We start from the raw sequence: 19,042 nt of genomic DNA on the forward strand, positions 1-19,042 counted from the left end.
GTATATAAAAAAAAAATGTTTTTATTTCTGTTAAAAAAAAAAAAATGCATCAAATGCAACATGTGTGTTTTCAGGATTGGGCTAGGTTTCTCCTTTTTTTTTTTTTTTTTTTTTTTTTTTTTTATGCAAAAAGCCCCCAAAAATCTGCCATGGTTTTTAATTTTTTTGTATTTATTTATTTTAAATTTTTTTTGCTACGACTAGAAATTAGCTGAAAGTCAGTAGGAAATTATTAAATTCCAAACTCCCTTTCCAGTTTTACTTCTGCATTTTTTTTCACTTTCCTTTTGGCCTTTTTTCAATCAGTGGCAGTTTTGTAAAATTGTAACATGCCAAGATATATATATATATATATATATATATATATATATATATATATATATATATAATATTATTTATTTATTAACTTTTTTGAGCATTTGTTTTATTTTTATTTTATTTTATTTTTTTTTTAAATCTTCGCATTTTTACCTACAATTGAAATGTTAGAAAAATACTGGCCTTATTTTTTCCCTAACTCACATGACGAAAGAATCACATGATTTCTTACGAGAAAAATACAGGGGGGAAAAAAAAACCATCAAGACTAAAACCCGCAATAGAAAAATCAAAGTGGAAACCTAGCCTTAAGGAGGTTCTTCATCTAAATTAATATTTAGAAAAATCTGATTAATAATGCAGTCTAAGATGCTCATAACAACATACTTGAGATTAAATATAAAGATTTACAATCGGAAAATAGGAAACTATATTGGTAAAAAATCCCTAGGTGATGCATTCCCTTTAAACCCTGTTTTTTTATTATTATTATTAATATTATTATGCCTTATTAATCAGATTTTTTGAACAATACGTTTAGTTGGAAAATTTCTTCATACATTTGTGTGTGTGTGTATGTGTGTGTGTATATATATATATATATATATATATATATATATATATATATATATAATATACGTTGTGGTGGGGGGGGGTTGCACTGTATATGGTGGTCCCTGCCATGGTGCAGACTTTATACTGTAAAATAGGTGACATTATACTGGAGCTTTAATTGGTCAATGACAACCTTGACACGGATCTCAGTCACATGTGCCAGGATTTACGCCAGTATTGGGGGCAGGTTCATCTTTTGATGTGTTAGGGTTTGTCATGTGTATAATGATTCTTTTTGCCAGCATGTGTACCTCCAGCTGTTGCAGAACTACAACTCCCAGCACACCCGGACAGCCTTCGGCTGTCCGGGCATGCTGGGAGTTATAGTTCTGCAACAGCTGGAGACACACGCTTAGGAAACTCCATACTACTAGACTCTAATACTAACCTGCATTGTTCCCTGTATATTATAGTATTCTTTAGATCACCTAGTTTTTGTCCTTTTTACACACCCCTTTGAGAGGTCAACCAGTGAGTAGATTTTCCCCATGCCCCTATGGGCACCTTGCCCCTCTAAGCCAGGGCTCTTCTGTTGCACTTTCTATTTGTGAACAAAGTCTTATTGGGGCTAATATGCCAGCCATAGTTACTAAGGAAAATGGCAAAAAAAAAAAATATATTATATAATATATATCTCCTAATATATATATATATATATATATATATATATATATATATATATATATTTATATTAATGTTAAATGCCCCCTAAAGATCTTAGTCTTATAGGGGTGAAAATGTAAATAACAAAATAAATAGAAAATTTATAAATAAACCAAGAATGCTACAGCTAACAAACTACAGCTCTAACCTTGCCCTTGAGGATCCAAAACAATACATTCCTTTACATGAAAGTGACTGTATCTGGGTGTAAAGAGTGAATAAATTATAAAAAAAAAAAATTGTATAAAAATTAAATCCAGTATATTATGGAAAAAAATGAAAAAATAAACAAAAAATACTTAATCACTAGCCTTGCCCCTGAGCACCCAAAACTATACATTCTTTATATAAAAAAATGACTGTCGCAAGGGAACATAATGGGGCAAAAAAATTGTATAAAAATAAAGCCCAGTACATCATGAGAAGAAAGACACAAAAATAAACAGAAGGCAACCACTTGCACAAACTATAGGTCTATCCTTTCAGCCGAGGACCCCAACCAATACATTTATTACACTTTATAAAGTGACTGTAACAGGGAAACATAATGAGAAAAATAAAAGTTGTATAAAAAAAAAAGTCCACCACTAGCACAAACTACAGATCTAACCCGGCCCCCGAGCACCCAAAACCAACCATTCCACATATATCTTTCTAAAAAATGTTGAATAAAAATTAAAATCCAGAATATCATGGGGAAAAAAGACACAAATAAACAAAGAACACAACCACTAGAACAAACTATATCTCTAATCTCTTCTTATATAAAAGTTACGTTAAAGGGGTACTCCGCCCCTAGACATCTTATCCCCCTATCCAAAGGATAGGGGATAAGATGTCAGATCGTAGCGGTCCCCGGGATCGCCGCTGCGGCACTGCGCTATCATTACTGCACAGAGCGAGTTCGCTCTGTGCATAATGACGGGCGATACAGGGGCCGGAGCAGCGTGACGTCATGGCTCCGCCCCTCGTGACATCACAGCCCGTCCCCTTAATGCAAGTCTATGGCAGGGGGCGTGACAACCGCCACGCCCCCTCCCATAGACTTGTATTGAAAGGGGCGGGCCGTGACGTCATGAGGGGCGTAGCCGTGACGTAACGATGCTCTGGCCTCTTTATTGCCCGTCATTACGAGCAGAGCGAACTCGCTTTGTGCAGTAATGATAGCGGGGTGCTGCAGCGGGGATCCCAGGGCTCCCCAGCAGCGGGACCGCAGCGATCTGACATCTTATCCCCTATCCTTTGGATAGGGGATAAGATGTCTAGGGGCGGAGTACCCCTTTAACCTCAACGTAATCTAAATAGAAAAACGAATGTATAGTGAGAAATAAATGTATTGGGGATAGCTCGGGGTTCGTCCTTTGTCACAGCACACGTTTTTACTTCATTCAGCAGGAAAACTGCAATTTCCTCATGCAAAACTGTCTCCTTGCCAGCTTTATTAGATAGGTTGCAGGATAAACAAAAACATAACACAGGAAACAAAAATAAACACCTAGGCAGTACAACCACTAACTACAAAACAGCATGCCCTATCAACTGGAGGGTTTTTCCCTGCCAGTTAAAACATACATCCTGCAACCTTTACTTACTGTTCACACACAGCATTTGCGTCCTCTTGCCTTTTCTTCTTAGACCCCTTGTCTTTCTCATACAAGAGAACTAACACTTCACCTGTGTTAACACAACTTGTCACAGTCCACTTCACTCTTGTGGGTCACTCACAGTGCCTGGCAGTGGGCTCCTTGCAAGGACCCCTTGCCTCTCCCTCACAGCCACCCTGCTGTCTTCTGGGGAAAGTCCAGACTACACTTCCTGGACTCTTAAATATCTGCCCTTCCTGCTGTTCTGTGTTGATTAGGCACCTGATGAGTGTGTCTGCTGGTTCACCTAGGATAAAGGACTGGGAAACCCACCCTTTCAATGCCCTCAATCCTGCCTCAATGCCACATGTTCCCTTTCCCCTCTGCTCCACCGGGGAGGAGCACTTGACTTCAAAAGACAATGTACAGCTGCCTTTCCTTTTTCTTGACCAACTTCGTCCAGCAGGTTTTGAGGCACTTTGCTTACTTCTTCAGCCGATTCTATATGCACCACTTCAATGGCACACCCTTCTTTCATTCGCACTTTCACCAGCCACTGAGCACAGAATTTTAATTGCCTGACAAATCCCTTGTAGAAGGCTCTATTCGTGTCACACCTTTTCAACGCCAGGTTCTTCATCTTGGTCTGCGCAGTGCTCTGGACACTAGGTGCGGACAAGGCAGATGTTCCAGGCCTTTGTCTTCTTCCATCAACAGGATGACCACCGCCTGAACTTTGCTGGTGGCCAACCAAGCTTGTATCCCCCATTTGCAGGACTTAAGACATTCTCCACAATTTCAGGAGGCTTCCCTTTAATTCACCTGTCCATCTTCTCCTTGAGTCTACTCCAAGTCCTACATCTGCTGACTTTCTTCCAGCGTTTTCTGGAACAAATCCAGCGCCTCTGAGTGTTTCTATCATGACCCAGTCTTCTATCACAGTGACCTCTTTTTAAGGACTCTGCTTTCTGATTAGCCTTTTCTTTAGGGACACGACCTTTACAGTCTCTGATTTAGCCTCTGCCTCAGAGAACTTCTCTGCCCCAGGATTTTCATTATCAAATGTCAATGTCTCTGCAACTTCTGAGGACTTCCTATATGGCTTCACCTCAGTCTCTGCTTCTGAGGACTTCCTATATGGCGTCACCTCAGTCTCCGCTTCTGAGGACTTCCTATATGGCTTCACCTCAGTCTCTGCTTCTGAGGACTTCCTATATGGCTTCACCTCAGTCTCTGCTTCTGAGGACTTCCTATATGGCTTCACCTCAGTCTCTGCTTCTGAGGACTTCCTATATAGCGTCACCTCAGTCTCCGCTTCTGAGGACTTCCTATATGGCGTCACCTCAGTCTCCGCTTCTGAGGACTTCCTATATGGCTTCACCTCAGTCTCTGCTTCTGAGGACTTCCTATATGGCGTCACCTCAGTCTCCGCTTCTGAGGACTTCCTATATGGCTTCACCTCAGTCTCTGCTTCTGAGGACTTCCTATATGGCTTCACCTCAGTCTCTGCTTCTGAGGACTTCCTATATAGCTTCACCTCAGTCTCCGCTTCTGAGGACTTCCTATATGGCTTCACCTCAGTCTCCACTTCTGAGGACTTCCTATATGGCTTCACCTCAGTCTCCGCTTCTGAGGACTTCCTATATGGCTTCACCTCAGTCTCCACTTCTGAGGACTTCCTATATGGCTTCACCTCAGTCTCCGCTTCTGAGGACCTCTCATGGCTTCTTCTCATTGTCTTCAGACTCTTTAGCCTTTGGTTGTTTGGAGTCCTCATTCCTCTGCTTCCCAGACTTTTGTTCCACTGCCACAGACTCGTGAACCTGCCCCTTTTCTCATCAGGACCGGCTCAGTTTTTCAGAGGTCTCTTTCTTACAGCTGTCTCCTCACTCTCGCTGCTGGACCCTAAGACATTCTCTTGTCTTCTGACAGACACCTGTCCTTGGTCTGTCTCTTTCTTCGAGCTGTCTCGGTCTGACTTTTCTTCACCTTTGCAAGCTTCTTGGGCGTCAGGGTAACTCGCGGACAGTCTCTCACTGTCTCTCTGCTCACTCCTGGTATTCTCTTCCATGTCTCCTAGCACCGATATGTATTTTCCATACTCTAGCTGCAGCAACATATGGATTTCCTTTAATTGATTTTGAAGCTCCTGAACTAGCGTAGTAGTGGAGACCTCTTCAGCCTTACTATAATGCTTATAGAACGGGTGATCTTGGGTGTTAGTGTTGTGAAAAACTGGGTGCTCTATGTTCCCAATAGGGCAACAGTCTTCAGAAAAGTACACGCACACTGTTTATTATCCAAATAATCTTCACTTCTTTATATATGATTCATTTAAAGCAAACAAGAAACAATATACTGTCCCTAACTTACTAAGAGTGTTGTGTAGTTTTCGTTTTAATTCTCTACAACATTTCTTTTTTTTTTTTCAACAGTATTTTGTAAATTTGTCAGACCCCCCGTGATAGTATGATGAATATGTCACACATAGGCAAAACCAAAAGAAGACTTCAAAACTCCGTTTCCAAAGGCAACAATGATAAATCCTCTATATTTTAAAATAATCTTAACCTCTTGCAGTTTCCATTTTGGCCACTAGGCCTCAAATTAAGCTCAAACTTCCTGATCTGTTCAGATCACTTCCCAGCAGTCTCCTCTTTATCATCTCAGACAGGATTACAGTGAAAGGCGACACCAGTAGATAAGAGGTACACACAATAGCGGTTGCTCACAGCTCAGCCTCCCCCTCCCTTTAGAATGACATCTATAAAGGTCACAGAGAATGTCCAGTAACATTTCCAATTCTAGTAAATAGGACAGCATGGGGCTTACTTTAAAGCACTAAAGGCTTTTAAAACAGCTCAGGCAACATGGCTGCCCCTATAATAATTTACAAAAAATAAAAAATAAATAAATTACAATCAGAAAATAGAAACATATTTTTTTTTTACTCTGAAAAAAATAAAAAAATCTAGGTAACACATTCCATTTAAGGGCAGGTCAGTAACCCCTGAGCAATGAGTAAAAAGCATGAGTAAAAGCATTACTGATAAGCTATTCTCTCCCTGTTCTCATCCCATAAGGTTACATAAGGTAATGTATAGCATGGAAGATCAAAGGCCAATGGGAGCTGTAAATATCTATATACACACACGTGACCTGAAGATACCTATGAATATAAACCCAACCGAACCTGACACTTACTTTCGTAAATGGAGTGGTGCATACTGTTATATACTGACGTGCCAATATGTCATGTCAGTATACAAGTAAAATTCCCTTCTATATATCCTATATATACCCTGTGTGTCCTTGAGGGGAAGCACTATTTCTGGCCATTATTTAACTTGTATATGGTATTTTAAAGCAGATTTCTGCTCTGCAGGCTTTATCTGTAATTTGCAGTTCTCTAGGAGCTAATTGGCAGAGCTTCCTCCCTTGCAGTGTTTTCCAACCAGGGTGCCTCCAACTGCTGCAAAACTACAACTCACAGCATGTCCGGACAGCCGAAGGCTGTCCGGGCATGGTGGGAGTTGTAGTTTTGCAACAGCTGAGAACACACTGGTTGGAAAACACTGCCCCACTGTTCCCTCTGGACTTGGGTTAAGCGAGTTTAGAAACAGCGTCTCCTTTTCCGGAGGACCTTTCCTGTCCTGCATTATCCAGACAACCTATTGATTTTAATGGACACAGTGTAATGCTTGGTTTCTCCTGTTGTGGCGCTGCAGGGAAAATTAATCCTAAGCATATTGTCATTGGACAATCCCTACTTTTTTGAACGGTCCTATGTGGAGGACCCCTTTAAATGGCAACCCTAGTGCAGTCACATCCAGATCCGTGTCTTGTGTTGTATTTCTTTTCAGACGCTGCTTTAAAGGGGTACTCCACTGGCCAGCGTTTGGAACATATATTTCCGAACGCTGTGCGTGCGCTGCGGGGGTCGGCCAAGCCACCTCGTGATGTCGGGCCACGCCCTCTCAATGCATGTCTATGAAGGGGGCGTGGCGGCCACCGCAACACGCGCTGACAGCATTCGGAACTAAATGTTCCGAACGTTGGCCAGTAGAGTACCCCTTTAATTATTTATAAAGGGGACCAAATAAGACAAATGCATTTCATACTCTTACCATTCATAGATGCATGTGTAATGTATTATGTGTGAGAATTCTGCTGCAAAAGGACTCAATAGAATGTTAAAGAGTAACTCCGATCACTCTCCGGTGAAAGGATATCTGTTTCCTGATCGCTGTCATCTCGGGCTATGAAGGTGCCGGTAGATTTAAAGTGTACCTTTCCTTTCAGGATAAGCTGTCCCGTTTGTGTACATGACGAGCAGCACTATTTCCCCCCCCCCCCCCCCCCCCCCCCCGACCCCATTACATATCTAGTATATATTTTTTCAGCAGATTTCTGCTCTGCAGGTTTCATTTGTAATTTCCAGTTCTTTAAAGTGTAACTCTCATTAAAACTAATTCTTCCTATTGCACTCCTTATGGTAAATAAAAAATATTTGTAATATACTTTGTTTAAAATAAAAAATGAAGTTTTCTATGTTTTATTTGTGCTTAAAAAAAGCTCGAGAGCACATTCCCCCCCCCCCCCCCCATCTCATACACAGACTTTGGATCGAAGTTCAGCTCATCCAGGCTCATCCAATCATAGCTCCTCTCACACTCAACTGCCATATGCTGTTGGTTGGACACCCCCCCTCAGCACTCCAGGCTGCACTTCCAGTGTTTGGACTTTGGTCCTAAGTCTGTGTATAAGATGGGGGAAAATGTGCTCTTGAGCTTTTTTTAAGCACAAATAAAACATAGAAATCTTCTTTTTTTTTTTTTTTCTTTAAACAAAGTATATTAGAAATATTTTTTATTTACCATAAGGAGTGCAATAGCAAAAAATAGTTTTAATGAGAGGGGACCCTTTAAGATCTGATGGGCACAGCTCCTTCCTCCCCACCCCCTGTATAAACTTTTATTGCTTGTCTTACAGACACAGGACAAAGCTGAGCTGATTTTCAGAGTGAAATACAGTCTTACAAGAGAGGAGGGGGCGGAGAGGAAAGAAGCTTCATAACAGGGGAAAGAAGCATTTGTGTCTGATAAGATACATTACAATATATTACAAAGTTTCTCCTATTCGCTTGCGCAATTCATCTATGCAAAGTTTGTTGAAAAACCACAGGTATGCTTTAAAACAGAGATCCTGCCGCCGGAGCAATCATCGGGGTTACGCTATAATGCTGGACATCATCTCTTCCAAGCCTTATTTTATCCATCTTAAACGGGTTATCTCAACATTAAAAGTTATCTCCTATCCACAGTAGCTGATCAGTGGGGGTCAGATTGCTGGGACCCACAAGGTCAGAGGTCAGATATCCCCTAAGGGAGTGGGGCTGCACCATGCATGTCTCTCCATTCACCCTCTGGCCACCTCTCCATTCACCCTCTGTGTGATCTGGCTACGTTCGGAAGTCCCATAAATGGTGAATAGAGCTTAGGCCGATCACGTGTGCTTTTCCATTCTTTAAGGGGGTATCTGACTTCCTTTTTCCATGATCGTTGGGGTCCCAGCAGTCGCCATAGGGAATAGGGTATAACTTTTAATGTTGGAATATCTACAGTATCCTCATCCTACAGTACATTTTATCTCTCATTGCCTGCTCTGAAATGGTGGGGGGTAGCCTTTGTAGAGCAGGGTTTCCCAGCCAGGTTGCCTCCAGCTGTTGCAAATCTACAACTCCCAGCATGCCCGGACAGCCAAAGGCTGTCCGGGCATGCTGGGAGTTGTAGTTTTGCAACAGCTGGAGGCACCCTGGTTGGGAAACACTGTTGTAGAGGCAGGCTAGTATCCAATTCTTCTAGTTAGACTTTGCATTGTACCATATGTAATATATATACGGTATATATATATATGTGTGTGTGTGTGTGTAGGTCAGTGATCCCCAAACTGTGGCCCTCCAGATGTTGCATAACTACAATTCCCAGCATGCCTGGACAGCCGTTCGCTGTCCAGGCATGCTGGGAGTTGTAGTTTCGCAACATCTGGAGGGCCACAGTTTGAGGACCACTGGTGTATGTATATCCTTTGGGTGATACTGCCCCTGGGGGTATCCCTTGTAGGGTCAGTCATTGCAGTCTAATCCTGTATATGACCGAATCCGCGTGGAGTCCTCTTACATGGCTTCACGTATGTTCTGCATTACGCCGCAGCGTCTCTTATTTATGGAATGTGATTTCTAATGTTCATTTGAATGTATTTTTATTTTTTTAGCTTTTAGGACAGAGTTTTACTGTTCATTTTCTATTCACTTGTTATATACGTGAACTCTGAAGACCCTCAATCCCTTTTCTCTTTTTTTTGTATTGTGGATTTTTGTATGTAGAAAAAAATCATTCCAAAAACAATCATCTTTACGTAGTAGATTATTATGTTTTGCTTTTTAAAAAATTTAAAAAAAGGTTAAACCGACACTTATGTTTCATGACCCTCCTGTAATATGTTTTTTTTTTTTTTGTTTTTTTGCCATATGGTTCTGCACATTTCTGCTTTTAAAATAAAAAAAATTCAGTTTTTAAGAATCCAGTGTGACAGTATTATTTCCTGTTTACACAAAACTCACATTCACGCCTTTTATGATTGTCTGATTTAGAGAAGCCATTTCTGCTCATCGTGACTCTATAAACAATACATTTACAATTTGGGTCCATGGAAAATATTCCTGGAACAGATACCTGCGCACACGGTCAAGCTTTTTATTGGTTCAAAAATTAACATGTTTCGGGGGCGTTCAGGGTTCCCCTTCCTCAGACTTAAAGGTGTACTGTGGTGCAGGATAGGGGGTAAGTGTCTGATCACGAGGTGGGGGTCCAACTGCTGGGACAACCGTGATTTCCTGCACGGTGCCCCGCCTACCCCCATGAATGCAGTTGTATCGTCCCCTGCAGAAGCTGTGGCCGTCATGTCTCCTCATGCATCTCTATGGGAGAGCCAGAGATGCAGCATTTGTGTATCTCCAGCTCCCCCATAGAAATACATGTAGGGGGCGTGTTGACCACCGCTTTGCAGCGGAGATCGCTCTGTGCATGAGGAGAGCTGGGTATCGGGCAGGAGATCACAGGGGGGGAGGGTCAAAGCGGTCGGACCCCCCTGCGATCAGACACTTATCCCCCGATCCTACGAATAGGGGATACATTGTCCTACACCACAGTTCTCCTTTTAAGGACATATGTATCAAAGTCTGATGAAGTGGCACCCTGAATGCGCCCAAAATGTGTTTATTGTTTGGTTGTCAAATGTTTTTATTAAGCATTTTTAATAAGAGTAACCAGCTTATAAATAACAAGCGCAGTGTTAGGTACAATGGTAAGAATGAGCTTATGTGCACAGAATCCAAGTGTAATCAAAAACATTACAGCGCAACAGGCGCCCCGGTGAAAAAAAACGCTAAAACATTCAGCAAATCAGCCTCAAGTAAAAGCTCACAATAAGGACAAAATTAAGAGGGTGAGAAAAAAAAAGGGGGGGGGGGGGGTGGCGGCGGCGAAGGACCTCTTGCTACCACCCGCCACCTATCCCACAGCAAGAGGAAAACTACAAATTGGCCTGGGCAGGTGCGAGTGGTCCGGCGTGTGATTGAACTGGTTCTTGGAGGGATTAAACAGTAGGGCCGGGTCATTCTTTTGTTGTCAAGGACCCTTGTACAGAAACACTAAAGGTTTAATCTCTTCTAACACTAGATGATCCCAGTTAATTCTTCTGGACAATCGTACATTCCCCAATGGGCGCCCCTGTGCTGCGAACGTCCGATCCGCTGATCCCCAGCTTTATGATGAGACGTGAATGTTGTTATTCCTCTACGATGCTCCCGGCTTGTGTTCTCTACCATTGTGTTTCCCTTGTTTTTGCACTTTTACGCTTTAGTAAATATCAGAACATTCCTATCTGTGAAAACAAATTATTTGCGCCGTCCTGGAATGCAAATCGCTTCCGTTTGGTTGACATGGAAATTCGGAGGTGTGAACATATCCTTATAAAATTTATCTAAAAAAAAAACAAGCAGGTACAAGGTCTTATCTACAACTCATTTCAAACCAAACAGATGGGTTCTTCATAATGTCCAATGGACTCCACTGACTCATAATTGGGCCCTTTTGGTTTCGTCATGGCACCTTTACTTTGGCAAGTTAAGTGTTGCATAAAGCATTATTTTTGGGGCTTATAACCTAACCCTTATCCAAGTGTTTCCCAACCAGTGTGCCTCCAGCGGTTGCACAACTCTCAGTATTCCCGGGCAGCTGAAATCTGAAAAAAAAAATGCAATGCTAAGCCCACATGGCGTTCTAGATGGCGGTATTTGCCTCACATTGACTTCTACGGTAAAAGAAGATTTATTAGCATAGAAGAAAATGCCTTAGTCTTAAGGGTATGTTCACACCGCGGAATACCCGCAGAATTCTGCAAGTAAATTCCGCACAGTGAACGTTCGCATCTGTGTGAATGGGTCTTCCACGAGACCCTTTCACACTGCGGTATTTCAGCGGTGGACAATTCCGCCGCAAAAATTGTTCCGCACAAAGAAAGAACATGTTCATTCTTTGCACGGAAGTCCGCGAGCACTGCATAGCTGTCAATGGTGACGCCACAGTGCCGCGTGGTCCTACCGCCGCCGCTGGCTGCCAGGCTGGATATCTGCTCGCTGAATTCCGCGAGTGGAGATTCAGCTACAGTTCCGCAGTGTGAACATACCCTAACATGCTGTGATTTAGAAAAACTGGCATTGAGCACAACAAAAATTTTACTTTATCCCAAAAAAATAAAATGAAATACCAAAACGCATTCCCTGTACAGTTCTTTTTTACCCATGGATCTGATCACTTCCTGGTTTCCTATCTGACCTCTGACCCTGCGGGTGGTGTGACAGTGCACATGGCCTCCCACAATCCTCCTTACTTGCATGCGCAGTGGAGTCTTAACTGTCAACATCGGGACTGAGCCCAGGAGATGTCACTGACAGTGTAAGGACACATCTGTACCGCACACACACATTTAATGCTGAATATGTTTTTTTACTTCAAGGAGTACTCCGGGATATGAAAACGTATCTCCTATCTTAAGGATAGAGGATAAGTTTCAGTCTGACCGTTGGGACCCCCCCCCCCCCCGCCCGCAATCTCCCGTACGGGTCCGCGGTAGTCCGCAGGAAGGGGGGGGGGGTGTTTGACCGCTGCACGAAGCAGCGGCTGACACGTCCCCTCGATACAGGAAGCTTTATTGGAGGATCATAGGACACACAGGTAACAGGACAAATGCCGACGCGTTTTGGATCTCACAGGATCCTTAGTCACGCCATGACTAAGGATCCTGCGAGATCCGAAACGCGTCGGATTTGTCCTGTTACCTGTGTGTCCTATGATCCTCCAATAAAGCTTCCTGGTTTTACTGAACCTTGTGCTGGATATCCCTTTCTACATTGCTGCATTCGGTCCGGGGACGCTGCCGGCCAGTCCGGGCGCAGGTGTTTTGAGTGCGGGAGAGAGAGCTGTTTGCAGTTTGCTACTTGTGCCCCCTCAATACAACTTTATGAGAGCTGCAATCGACAATCTCCGCCTCTGCCATAGAGCTGCATTGAGGGGGTGCGTTGGCCGCTGCTTCCTGCGGTGGTCAACGTGCGATATTTGGCTGGAGAGCCAGGGCCCGTACGGGTGTCGGACCCCCCCAAAATCTGAAACTTATCCCCTATCCTTAGCAACTCAGCAACTTTTACTCTGGACAGGTTTTGATAAATCTCCCCCTATCGCTTCTTTCATTTTTAACAAGGCCTCTGCAAAATGAAAGAAGCGATCTGATTGGTTGCTATGGGCAACTGGAGCACAACCTGGTAACCTACCTGTAGACACAACAAGGGCTATTTACCACACTGTACAGCAGATCTTATGGGGGATTTTGGGAGTAGAGTAGAGTACAAGGACAGAACATTGTAACTTACGGCACCATTCACATTAGCAGCAACTCCGATCACAAGTCGGGGGATGCATATGAAGAGAAAAAGAAAAAATAATTTCCTTGTTCTATTGCCACCATACAGTACACATAAATAATAATGCCATACTGTACGTATAAATAATGCTTTCCTAGTGTATACATAAATAATGATGTCACAGTACAGGGATAATACACAGTGATGTCACAGTACAGGGATAATACACACAGTGATGTCACAGTACAGGGATTATATAAACAGTGATGTCACAGTACAGGGATAAAACACAGTGATGTCACAGTACAGGGATAATACACACAGTGATGTCACAGCACAGGGATAATACACACAGTGATGTCACAGCACAGGGATAATACACACAGTGATGTCACAGCACAGGGATAATACACAGTGATGTCACAGTACAGGAATAATACACACAGTGATGTCACAGTACAGGGATAATACACACAGAGATGTCACAGTACAGAGATAATATACAGTGATGTCACAGTACAGGAATAATACACACAGTGATGTCACAGTACAGCGATAATACACACAGTGATGTCACAGTACAGGGATAATACACAGTGATGTCACAGTACAGGAATAATACACACAGTGATGTCACAGTACAGGGATAATACACACAGTGATGTCACAGTAAAGAGATAATACACAGTGATGTCACAGTACAGGAATAATACACAGTGATGTCACAGTATAGAGATAATACACAGTGATGTCACAGTACAGGAATAATACACAGTGATGTCACAGTACAGGGATAATACACAGTGATGTCACAGTACAGGGATAATACACAGTGATGTCACAGTACAGGGATAATACACAGTGATGTCACAGTACAGGGATAATGCACAGTGATGTCACAGTACAGGGATAATACACAGTGATGTCACAGTACAGGTATAATATACACAGTGATGTCACAGTACAGTAATAATACACAGTGATGTCACAGTACAGGTATAATATACACAGTGATGTCACAGTACAGGTATAATACACACAGTGATGTCACAGTACAGGGATAATACACACAGTGATGTCACAGTACAGGGATAATACATACAGTGATGTCACAGTACAGGGATAAAACACAGTGATGTCACAGTACAGGGATAATACACAGTGATGTCACAGTACAGAGATAATACACAGTGATGTCACAGTACAGGGATAATACACACAGTGATGTCACAGTACAGAGATAATACACAGTGATGTCACAGTACAGGGATAATACACACAGTGATGTCACAGTACAGAGATAATACACAGTGATGTCACAGTACAGGGATAATACACAGTGATGTCACAGTACAGAGATAATACACAGTGATGTCACAGTACAGAGATAATACACAGTGATGTCACAGTACAGGGATAATACACACAGTGATGTCACAGTACAGAGATAATACACAGTGATGTCACAGTACAGGGATAATACACACAGTGATGTCACAGTACAGAGATAATACACAGTGATGTCACAGTACAGGGATAATACACCATGATGTCACAGTACAGAGATAATACACAGTAATGTCACAGTACAGGGATAATACACAGTGATGTCACAGTACAGGGATAATACACACAGTGATGTCACAGTACAGGGATAATACACACAGTGATGTCACAGTACAGGCATAATACACGCAGTGATGTCACAGTACAGGGATAATACACAGTGATGTCACAGTACAGGGATAATATACACAGTGATGTCACAGTACAGGAATAATATACACAGTGATGTCGCAGTACAGGGATAATACACACAGTGATGTCACAGTACAGGGATAATACACAGTGATGTCACAGTACAGGGATAATACACACAGTGATGTCACAGTACAGGAATAATACACAGTGATGTCACAGTACAGGGATAATACACAGTGATGTCACAGTACAGGGATAATACACAGTGATGTCACAGTACAGGGATATTACACACAGTGATGTCACAGTACAGGGATAATACACAGTGATGTCACAGTACAGGGATAATACACAGTGATGTCACAGTACAGGGATAATACACAGTGATGTCACAGTACAGGGATATCACACAGTGATGTCACAGTACAGGGATAATATACACAGTGATGTCATAGTACAGAGATAATACACACAGTGATGTCACAGTACAGGGATAATATACACAGTGATGTCATAGTACAGAGATAATACACACAGTGATGTCACAGTACAGGGATAATACACAATGATGTCACAGTACAGGGATAATACACACAGTGATGTCACAGTACAGGCATAATACACACAGTGATGTCATAGTACAGGGATAATACACAGTGATGTCACAGTACAGGGATAATATACACAGTGATGTCACAGTACAGGAATAATATACACAGTGATGTCGCAGTACAGGGATAATACACACAGTGATGTCACAGTACAGGGATAATACACAGTGATGTCACAGTACAGGGATAATACACACAGTGATGTCACAGTACAGGAATAATATACAGTGATTTCACAGTACAGGGATAATACACAGTGATGTCACAGTACAGGGATAATACACAGTGATGTCACAGTACAGGGATATCACACAGTGATGTCACAGTACAGGGATAATATACACAGTGATGTCATAGTACAGAGATAATACACACAGTGATGTCACAGTACAGGGATAATATACACAGTGATGTCACAGTACAGGGATAATATACACAGTGATGTCATAGTACAGAGATAATACACACAGTGATGTCACAGTACAGGGATAATACACAATGATGTCACAGTACAGGGATAATACACACAGTGATGTCACAGTACAGGCATAATACACACAGTGATGTCATAGTACAGGGATAATACACAGTGATGTCACAGTACAGGGATAATATACACAGTGATGTCACAGTACAGGAATAATATACACAGTGATGTCGCAGTACAGGGATAATACACACAGTGATGTCACAGTACAGGGATAATACACAGTGATGTCACAGTACAGGGATAATACACACAGTGATGTCACAGTACAGGAATAATACACAGTGATTTCACAGTACAGGGATAATACACAGTGATGTCACAGTACAGGGATAATACACAGTGATGTCACAGTACAGGGATATTACACACAGTGATGTCACAGTACAGGGATATCACACAGTGATGTCACAGTACAGGGATAATACACAGTGATGTCACAGTACAGGGATAATACACAGTGATGTCACAGTACAGGGATATCACACAGTGATGTCACAGTACAGGGATAATATACACAGTGATGTCATAGTACAGAGATAATACACACAGTGATGTCACAGTACAGGGATAATATACACAGTGATGTCACAGTACAGGGATAATATACACAGTGATGTCATAGTACAGAGATAATACACACAGTGATGTCACAGTACAGGGATAATACACAGTGATGTCACAGTACAGGGATAATATACACAGTGATGTCATAGTACAGAGATAATACACTCAGTGATGTCACAGTACAGGGATAATACACACAGTGATGTCACAGTACAGGCATAATACACACAGTGATGTCACAGTACAGAGATAATACACACAGTGATGTCACAGTACAGGGATAATACACAGTGATGTCACAATACAGAGATAATATACACAGTGATGTCACAGTACAGACATAATACACACAGTGATGTCACAGCACAGAGATAATACAAAGTTATGTCTCAGTACAGGGATAATACACAGTGATGTCACAGTACAGGGATAATACACACAGTGATGTCACAGTACAGAGCTAATACACACAGTGATGTCACAGTACAGGGATAATACACAGTGATGTCACAGTACAGGAATAATATACACAGTGATGTCACAGTACAGGAATAATTCACAGTACAGGAATAATATACACAGTGATGTCACAGTACAGGGATAATACACAGTGATGTCACAGTACTGTACAGGGATAATACACAATGATGTCACAGTACAGGGATAATACACACAGTGATGTCACAGTACTGTACAGGGATAATACACAATGATGTCACAGTACAGGGATAATACACACAGTGATGTCACAGTACAGGAATAATACACACAGTGATGTCACAGTACAGAGATAATACACACAGTGATGTCACAGTACTGTACAGGGATAATACACAATGATGTCACAGTACAGAGATAATACACACAGTGATGTCACAGTACAGGAATAATACACACAGTGATGTCACAGTACAGGGATTATATAAACAGTGATGTCACAGTACAGGGATAAAACACAGTGATGTCACAGTACAGGGATAATACACACAGTGATGTCACAGCACAGGGATAATACACACAGTGATGTCACAGCACAGGGATAATACACACAGTGATGTCACAGCACAGGGATAATACACAGTGATGTCACAGTACAGGAATAATACACACAGTGATGTCACAGTACAGGGATAATACACACAGTGATGTCACAGTACAGAGATAATATACAGTGATGTCACAGTACAGGAATAATACACACAGTGATGTCACAGTACAGCGATAATACACACAGTGATGTCACAGTACAGGGATAATACACAGTGATGTCACAGTACAGGAATAATACACACAGTGATGTCACAGTACAGGGATAATACACACAGTGATGTCACAGTAAAGAGATAATACACAGTGATGTCACAGTACAGGAATAATACACAGTGATGTCACAGTATAGAGATAATACACAGTGATGTCACAGTACAGGAATAATACACAGTGATGTCACAGTACAGGGATAATACACAGTGATGTCACAGTACAGGGATAATACACAGTGATGTCACAGTACAGGGATAATGCACAGTGATGTCACAGTACAGGGATAATACACAGTGATGTCACAGTACAGGTATAATATACACAGTGATGTCACAGTACAGTAATAATACACAGTGATGTCACAGTACAGGTATAATATACACAGTGATGTCACAGTACAGGTATAATACACACAGTGATGTCACAGTACAGGGATAATACACACAGTGATGTCACAGTACAGGGATAATACATACAGTGATGTCACAGTACAGGGATAAAACACAGTGATGTCACAGTACAGGGATAATACACAGTGATGTCACAGTACAGAGATAATACACAGTGATGTCACAGTACAGGGATAATACACACAGTGATGTCACAGTACAGAGATAATACACAGTGATGTCACAGTACAGGGATAATACACACAGTGATGTCACAGTACAGAGATAATACACAGTGATGTCACAGTACAGGGATAATACACAGTGATGTCACAGTACAGAGATAATACACAGTGATGTCACAGTACAGAGATAATACACAGTGATGTCACAGTACAGGGATAATACACACAGTGATGTCACAGTACAGAGATAATACACAGTGATGTCACAGTACAGGGATAATACACACAGTGATGTCACAGTACAGAGATAATACACAGTGATGTCACAGTACAGGGATAATACACCATGATGTCACAGTACAGAGATAATACACAGTAATGTCACAGTACAGGGATAATACACAGTGATGTCACAGTACAGGGATAATACACACAGTGATGTCACAGTACAGGGATAATACACACAGTGATGTCACAGTACAGGCATAATACACGCAGTGATGTCACAGTACAGGGATAATACACAGTGATGTCACAGTACAGGGATAATATACACAGTGATGTCACAGTACAGGAATAATATACACAGTGATGTCGCAGTACAGGGATAATACACACAGTGATGTCACAGTACAGGGATAATACACAGTGATGTCACAGTACAGGGATAATACACACAGT

General features: G+C 41.9%; 2 protein-coding genes across 4 annotated transcripts in view; one reads left to right on the plus strand and one right to left on the minus strand.

Moving 5' to 3' along the window:
* Positions 1-2,778: 2,778 nt before the first annotated feature.
* On the minus strand, positions 2,779-7,531 carry LOC130363014 (uncharacterized). Its single transcript, XM_056568281.1, has 2 exons — positions 4,327-7,531; positions 2,779-4,287 (listed from the first exon to the last, which is right to left on the minus strand). The coding sequence occupies exons 1-2, from the start codon at positions 4,954-4,956 to the stop codon at positions 4,132-4,134; spliced, it is 786 nt and encodes a 261-aa protein (XP_056424256.1). The 5' UTR covers positions 4,957-7,531; the 3' UTR covers positions 2,779-4,131.
* A 4,565-nt stretch (positions 7,532-12,096) lies between these two features.
* The window catches only part of VASH2 (vasohibin 2), a 132,412-nt gene continuing 125,466 nt past the window's right edge, over positions 12,097-19,042 (plus strand). For 2 of the 3 annotated variants that reach the window (XM_056568269.1, XM_056568272.1), the window contains exon 1: positions 12,097-12,196. The gene's annotated coding sequence lies outside the window, so the exon portion shown is untranslated. The remainder of the gene's footprint in view (positions 12,197-19,042) is intronic. The other variant, XM_056568271.1, reaches the window with a different exon arrangement.

This window comes from Hyla sarda, chromosome 3, assembly GCF_029499605.1.
Source record: "Hyla sarda isolate aHylSar1 chromosome 3, aHylSar1.hap1, whole genome shotgun sequence".
In the NCBI taxonomy this organism is placed as follows: Eukaryota; Metazoa; Chordata; class Amphibia; order Anura; family Hylidae; genus Hyla; species Hyla sarda.

Coding starts and splice junctions, on each gene's coding strand:
- LOC130363014 (XM_056568281.1), bottom strand. CDS start 4,956: ATGAGGACTCCAAACAACCAAAGGCTAAAGAGTCTGAAGACAATGAGA. Junction 4,288..4,326: donor CCTCAGAAGCGGAGACTGAG/GTGACGCCATAT, acceptor GCAGAGACTGAG/GTGAAGCCATATAGGAAGTC.